Source organism: Myotis brandtii, unplaced genomic scaffold (assembly GCF_000412655.1).
Source record: "Myotis brandtii unplaced genomic scaffold, ASM41265v1 scaffold509, whole genome shotgun sequence".
Taxonomy (NCBI): Eukaryota; Metazoa; Chordata; class Mammalia; order Chiroptera; family Vespertilionidae; genus Myotis; species Myotis brandtii.
In genome coordinates, this window is record NW_005369409.1 from 153,536 (window position 1) to 161,834 (window position 8,299).

Here is an 8,299-nt window from a genome sequence, read left to right on the forward strand (position 1 = left end):
AAATGCCATTTAACAAAGAAAAATCAACCAAAAAAATGAGTTCGCGTGTCACCTCTGACATGCGTGTCATAGGTTCGCCATCACTGGTATATGCGTATGTATTCAGAAATGAAGTTCAGAGAGGAAAACTGTCAAGCACAGTGGTTCCCAAGGTGCAGCACACGCCCCACAGGGGGGGCAATTCGAGAATGAGTTAACAGTGAATTTTTTGCATTTCTTATGGTTCTAGGGGGCCTCATCTACAGCATGTCCTACATAATAAAAGGCGAATATGCAAATGACCGAATGGTGGAATATGATGCGCGCTGACCACCAGGGGGCAGACACTCAACGCAGGAGCTGCCCTCTGGTGGTCAATGTGCTCCCACAGGGGGAGTGCCGCTCAGCCAGAAGCCAGGCTTATGGTTGGCGAGCACAGCGGCAGTGGTGGGAGCCTCTCCTGCCTCCGTGGCAATGCTAAGGATGTTCGATTGATGGCTTAGGCCCACTAAGCCATCAGTTGGACATCCCCCCAGGCCTCCCAGACTGTGAGAGGGCACAGGCCACACTGAGGGACCCCCCCCCCCCGCCCATGAATTTCGTGCACCAGGCCTCTAGTGTGTGTGTGTGTGTGTGTGTGTGTGTGTGTGTGTGTGTGTATGAGAGGATGGAATCCATAGCAAAGATGAGGGGATTCATTAGACAATTTGAAAAAGGAATAAATCTGGGGGGGGGGTGCAGTGTCTGGGAGCCTTAATTTTCCTATGTGAAAAATAAGCCAGATAATTTGCTTAAGGAACTATGGGTAAGGCCACAGGATCGTGTGAAGGATATTAAAAGTTTGGAGTCTAATGAACAAAATAAACTGATGAACAAAATAGAGCCAGAGACATAGACGCATGGAACAGACTGTTGAATCTCAGAGGGAAGGCGGGGTGGGTGGGTGTATGGGAAGAGATCAACCAAAGAACTTGTATGCATGTATGCATAATGGACACAGACAATAGGGTGGTGAAGGCCTGGGGTGGGGAGCAGGGGCAGGTTAGAAGAGGTCAATGGGGAAAAAGGGGGACATATGTGATACTCTCAAAAATAAAGATTTTTTTTTTAAATCTGGAGTAGCTACAGATGAGAAATAAAAGAAAGCTGAAATTAGATGGAAGATCAGGTTAAGGCTAGACTTTATCACTCTACAGTGGAATCAAGGAGCACAGTTGAGGACTACAGCAAGGAAGGAACCAATATGGCCAGGTAGGTAAACACTAGTACTCACTGCCTCCCACAACCACATCAAAATTACAACTAAAATACAGAACAACCATCATTCAGAACTACCTGAGAACTGGCTGAATGGAAGTCCTACAAATAGAGAAGAAGAAAGTACATCGACCCTGGTAGGAGCAGCAGAGGCATGGAAAGGGCTGGTCCAGTTCCCAGGTGTGGAGGTTTTTTCAATCAAGAGAGATATCTTGGCTGCAGAGGCCTCCCGTGAGGAGCAAGGGATCCTAGCCCCACACCAGACCTCTCAGCCCAGTGTTCCAGAGCTGGGAAGAGAAGTCCCCATAACTTCAGGCTGTAAAAACCAGCAGGGACTGTAGCTGAGTGACATGGAGGCTACTGGAGCCCCAGGCAGTTCCTTTCAAAGGGCTGGCACATGAACTTACACGGTCCTGCTGCCTCTGAGTGCTAGTGCTAGGCAGCAGCTTTGGGGGATGCAGGGACATATGGGAAGGAGCTGGATTGTCTGGGATAAGGGCAGGAACCTGGGGGCAGCTTTCTGACATGTAGATGGGGGTGCTTGAAGGGATTATTATTCCTGTTCTGAAACCTCCCCACAGAGCTGACTGGCAGCCACATCTGACTCTACACATCCACAAGCGACACACTCAAGAGGTAGACTCAGTGAGCATCAAAGCCCCACTAAAGCAAGTCCTGCTCCATAGTGGGGGTCTCCTGCACAGCAACTGTCCCACTGCAGTCACAGCTGGTCCCCACAGCTGATTGGCCTGGAGGTCAATTCCTCCCAGTGACACCAACAGCAATCAAAGCTCAACTACAATAAGACAGCCCACACAGGGATGCATCAAGAAGGCCCAGATCAGGTGACTGGGGAGACTAAGCCACTGGGCCTTACAGGACACCTACTACACAAGACCACTCTACCAATTCCAGGAGACATAGCACCTCTACTAATACATAGAAACAAACATAGGGAAGCAGCCAAAATGCAGAGACACAGAAACATGTCACAAATGAAAGAAAGGGAAGCAAGCAAACTATTGCATATAGAGTTCAAAATAATAGTTATAAGGTTGCTCAAGGATCTTAATGATAGCTTCATGGGACTTAGTGAGACTCACAAGAATCTTAGAATTTCAAAGACATGAAAAAGGACCAGTCAGAAATTAAGCATACACTAACTGAAATAAAGAATAATTTACAGGAATTCAATAGTAGAAGATTCTGAAAATCAAATCAATGATTTGGAATATGAGATGAAAAAAAACACAAAACCCAATCAGAAGAGCAAAAAGAAAAAAGAATCCAAAAATATCAAGATAGCTGGAGGGGGTCAATGGCGGGGAAAGAGGGACATATGTAATACTTTCAATAATAAAGAATTACTTAAACAAAAAACATAAAAATATGAAGATAGTGTAAGGAGCCTCTGGGACAACTTCAAGTATACCAGCATTTGCATTATGGGGGTGCCAGAAAGAGAAAAGAGAGAGAGCAAGATATTGAAAACCTATTTGAGGAAATAATGGCAGAAAACTTCCCCCATGTGGTGAAAGAAATAGATTAACAAGTCCAGGAAGCGCAGAGTCCCAAACATGAGGAATCCAAAGAGGCCCACACCAAGACACATCATAATTAAAATGCCAAGGGTTAAAGACAAAGATTGAGACTCTTAAAAGCAGCCAGAGAAAAGCAATTAGTTACCTACAAGGGAGCACCCATACGACTGTTTGCTGATTTCTCAACAGAAACTATGCAGGCCTGAAGGGAGTGGCAAGAAATATTCAGTCATGTAAAGCAAGGATCTACAACCAAAATTGCTCTACCCAGCAAAGCTATCATTTTGAATGAAGGTCAGTTAAAGGGCTATCCAGACAAGAAAAAGCCAAAGGAATTCATCATCAAATAAGTATTAAATGAAATGTTGAAGGGTATTTTTGAAGAAAAAGAGGAAGGAAAGAAATAAAAAATATGAACAATAGAAATGGCAATAAATACTTATCTATCAGCAGTTGAATCTAAAAATCAAAATAACTGAACAAGAAATCTAATGAACAAAATAAACTGATGAATAAAATAGAATCAGAGGCATGGAACAGACTAATGAATCTCAGAGGGAGTTAGTGAGGGGGTTGCAGGAAGAGATTAACCAAAGTTCTTATATGCATATATGTATTAACTCTGGACACAGACAGTAGGGTGGTGAAGGCCTGGAGTGGGGTGGGAATTGGGTGTAGGGGAGCAATAGGGAGGAAAAAGGGGGACATCTGTAATACTCTCAACAATAAAGATTTTTTTTAAATAAAAAAGGAAAAGAAAAGTATCTGCTAATTCCAGTGTTCTTTCAATTACTTAACTTCTTCATGGATACTTATAAATTAACAACAGTGTTTGGGCAGTCATATTTTTAAGTTTTTTCTTATCCTTGGGTCATTTGTACCAGAGATGTGAACTAAGCCTTAGCCTACCTAATAACAGTGAGTAAAGTGAGCTCCTTGCCAATCTTAACATTTTGGTCTTAGCATTTCTTTTTCTTTGTAACTTTTTATTAACATATAGCATACATACAAAAAAAGTTAACACATCTTAAGTGTACAACTTGATGAATTTAACAAAGTGAACACATCTGTGTAACCAGCTCCTGAATCAAGAACATTACCTGTATCCTAAGGCCCCTTATGGATTACTAAGAGATTAACCAAAGAATTTATATGCATATATACATTACCTATGGACACAGACAATAGGGTGGTAAAGGCCTGGGGCAGAGTGGGAACCAGGTGGAGGAGGGAATGAGGGGGAAAAAGGGGAACATCTATAATACTCTCAACAATAAAGATTTTTTTAAAAATAGGTGCATAGTTGGAAAATGTTCTCAAGTAACTTGAGTGAAGCAATCAGAGGCCTATGGTAAAATTGACCTGCAAGAATGAAACCATAATGCCAATTTTTATTTATTATATAACAGTTCAGGATTATAAAGTTAGACACCTGTTAATTACTGTCCCATAATTGGTACTACAAAGAAAATTAGCTTACTTGAGAGCTGGGCATCAATAATCATGGAAGACAAAGTTGATGACTGTTCATTGCTTGCATCAATTTGAACCAGGGATGCATTTTTAATATTATTTTCCTCTATCCTCCAGTTATTCTTACGTAGCAAGCCTTCAATATTGGTGACTTTACAGGAAATACCACAGCCTGGCACAACCTGGAAATCTATGCAGGTACCCAAGACTTCAGTGTCCAGCTCCTAACAAATAGAAACAGGAGGATTTTCTCTATTGTTCTAATAATCCAAAATCATCATTAGCAAGATAAAAGATTATTTTTGGTTAATTTAAAATGTTTAGAACAAAATTATCACTTATCATTGTCTACTTGACAGTGGAATTTTTTTGGTCTTTATATTAACTATTATGTTTTATTGCAGTGAAAGGACACAGATTAAAGTTAGCAAAAGAAAAAGGTTCATAGGGCAGGTTCAAGAGATACCCAGCATGAAGCTTCCAGTGGTCCCCTGCCAGTAGAGTCATGTGAATAATGCTTAATTAACTCAGCAAGTATGTATGATGATGTCTATGGAGTGCTGCCAACCAGGGATGCTCACCTGAAACTTGGTGTCCAGAGTTTTTATTGGGCCTCAGTCGTGTAGACATGACTGACCTTCTCCATTGCTGACCTTAGCCTCTAACCCTTCCAGGGGCTGAGCTGATAAAGCATGGCCCTAGGTCTCTCAACATAAATCATACCATTAGTATAGACTATCTGGCATGGCCCAAGGCCCCCAGGTAAACCAAGACATTCTTATCAGGTAGCATACTCCAAGGACTTGGATGTTACCACCTAGGAGCTGGGGCCAAAGGCCAAACCTTTGGGCAAGTTTAATCCTTTATTACACAGACTCACAGAGGAGGACTTGTGGAGCTTTTATCACCTATCTTTAAATGATCGTGGATTTTAATAAGATCAAAAGAACCAAATGTTGAGTATAGTGTCCAAAGTTACAGGAGATCATTAGAATCCTTTGTTTTAATCCCACTCTCTAAAATGTATACCAACCTTAGGGAAAGAAAACATGGATGATTTATCAATATTCTCTGCCCTTTCCAGTAGAGAATCACAAGTTAAATATTTAATACTACTGTCAGATCAGATATTCTGTTCAGTACAGGGCAAAGGGCAAAACCAAGAACAAGGCCTTTAGTTACTAGAGTGCCTCTCTAGAATAATTCTGTGTTCTTAGTAAACCAAGGAATTCTGGCTCTTTATATCTTCATCCTCTAAGTTTTTCCATGTGCATGTAAAGAAGCCAGGTCAGTAATAGTTAATAGGTAAAAAGGAAAAAAACACAAATAAAGAAATGGAAACATCAATGGTAGAAATTGCCGCATTTTAACTATAAAAGTATGTGACATAACTTACAAAGAACGTATACAAAGCAATGAGAAAAAGGTAAGCAGCCCTATGGAAAAATTGGCAAAGGATTCAAGCAGACAGGTTACAGAAAAAGAAATTCAAATGATTAATATACATATGAAAAAATGCTCAACCTCATTCATAATTAAGGAAATGAAAAGCAAACCACCAATGAGTTAACATTTTTTACTCATTATATTGGAGAAAATAGTGTTGGTGAGAATGCAGAAATGGGCAGTCATAACTTCTGGTGAAAGTATACACTGTTACAACCTTCCATGTGGGTGTTGGTAATATTTTTCACATGGACATTGGTAGTATTCATCAAAATTTAACTGCATGATTTCCTTTTGTGGGTTACTGCATGTGGTTTTTGGTTTTTTCTTTTGCTGAAGGCAGTTTTGAGGCCAGAGGTCTTAAATGTATTTGGAGGAAGGCATGTTTGGAGAATCTTAAACGGAAATAAGATTTGTAACCCTTAGTTTGTAACTACTCAAACTCTCTTTTTCAGAGGTCTTTTTGAATTTCCTATTATTTCTAAATATAATTTAATAAGTACCCCCCCCCAAAAAAGTTAACTGCATGTATCGCTTGATCTAGCAATTGCATTAATAGGCATTTAACATAGAGATAAACTTGCAAAAGCTAATAAGGATGTTAATTGTATATTGTAAGAGCCAAAACCCAATTGTACAGTAAAATATAATATAGCCATTAAAAACAATGAGGCAGATCTATATGTCCTGATATGGAAAAATCATTTAATAAAATTGAAAAACAAGGTACCAAATATTGGTCATTGTGTGACCTTTCTATGTAAAGTTTAAAAAACAATAAATGCATGTATTTTGTTATATGCATTAAAAGTAGTTAATAGATGCACAATAGTGAATATACTAAAAAGTATACTTATACAAGGGTAAACTTTATAGTAGGTGAATTGTATTTCAAAAAACTGTTATTTTAAAAGATTGTTAACAGGTTAACACTTCTTAAAGTTTGGAGAGAGAAATTATGGAAGTAGGCAGGGAATAAGACTTTCCCTTTTCCTTATGCAACTCTCTGATCTGAAGTTTTTTACCATAATTTGTATTACTTCTTTTCTTTAGTCAACAGGAGTTATCCAGGTGGCATTATAATTAATTCCTGTTTTCACCTTTATATTTCTCTATATGAAGAATCAGACATATTATAAAATAAAATAAGAAAATACAAGTCTCTCTAAGCCTTATATCAACTATCTACATAAATCATAGTCAAATGCATTTGGATTTGGTCTGAGTAATTCCAATAGTAGATGACTACATTACTAGTAACAAGAGGAAAAACTGTACCTGCTTGCAGTATTTGGTTATGGCTGCTCCTAGAGGGTGTTCACTGTGACTTTCAGCAGTTCCAACAATGGCCAGGATCTTATTGCGTGATATTCTGTTACTTTCCACTAGAACCTTTATTTGACTCACTACTGGGGTTCCATGGGTAATGGTTCCAGTCTTATCAAATACTACTACCTTTACCTGTAAGAAAATTAAAATACAGTACACCTATATGACTTGATAATCCTTAATATCACCTTTCCAGAAATGAGAAAAAAGTTTACTTCTTAATAAGGTTGGACTTAATAAACTGTCTTTGGGAGAATAAGGGAAGAAATACCTTTAGTTAGACCTACCCCCAGCCCACACACACACACACACACTGCAAGTGTTTAACCTACTGTGGATACATGTTAAACACCTAGAACTAATTGTTAAAAGTTGACTGTTAATAGTTAATTAAGAGATGCCTCTAGTGCAGGGGTGGGCAAACTTTTTGACTCGAGGGCCACAATGGGTTCTTAAACTGGACCGGAGGGCCGGAACAAAAGCATGGATGGAGTGTTTGTGTGAACTAATATAAATTCAAAGTAAACATCATTACATAAAAGGGTTCGGTCTTTTTTTTTTTTTTGGTTTTGTTCATTTCAAACAGGCCGGATCCGGCCCGAGGGCCGTAGTTTGCCCACGGCTGCTCTAGTGCCTCCAGGGAAAGATAAAGACTTTAAATAGCAATGAATTACAGATCTATAGGGGAAATCTGGGCATTAGGAAGATAATTATAAAAGAAAGGTAAACAATTAAGTTGAAGTGAGCACCAGATAAAACCTGCTGGGCTGCTTTGACTTTATTGAAGACAGAGCTTAGGGAATCAATGAGGGAACTGCAGCCCAGACAGGAATAAGAAGAGTCTGCAATTAGAAAACACAGTCAGGAGAAACCAAGATGGCGGCATAGGTAAACACCTGAAATTGCTGCCTTGCACAACCACTTCAAAAATACAACTAAAAGACAAAACAGACATCATCCAGAACCACAGGAAGGCTGGCTGAGTGGAAATTCTACAACTAGAAGGAAAGAGAAAAGCACACTGAGACTCAGAGGAGGTGCGGAAGTAAAGTACAGAGGTACGGAGGCTTGAGCGCACGCAGAAAGGGGCTGGCAACGGAGGACGCCAGTGTCTTTTGCAATCAGGAGGGAGGCTAAAGCTCCCGACGGCCCTGACTCCAGTGAGTCTCTGGGGACCCAGACTCATACGGGGAGAAACTGGACTGTCTGGCATCAGTCGGAACTCGAGGGCGGCTTTCTCTCAGAGGTGCTTGCAGCGATTACCGGGACACTGA

General features: G+C 40.0%; 1 protein-coding gene across 1 annotated transcript in view; it reads right to left on the minus strand.

Moving 5' to 3' along the window:
• ATP7A (ATPase, Cu++ transporting, alpha polypeptide) overlaps window positions 1–8,299 on the minus strand; it is a 187,038-nt gene that overhangs the window by 21,334 nt on the left and 157,405 nt on the right. Inside the window, exons 16-17 of the mRNA XM_005877137.2 lie at window positions 6,975–7,157; window positions 4,258–4,474 (exon numbers count right to left, since the gene is read on the minus strand). Of these exons, the coding sequence (XP_005877199.1) occupies window positions 4,258–4,474; window positions 6,975–7,157 (400 nt within the window). The remainder of the gene's footprint in view (window positions 1–4,257; window positions 4,475–6,974; window positions 7,158–8,299) is intronic.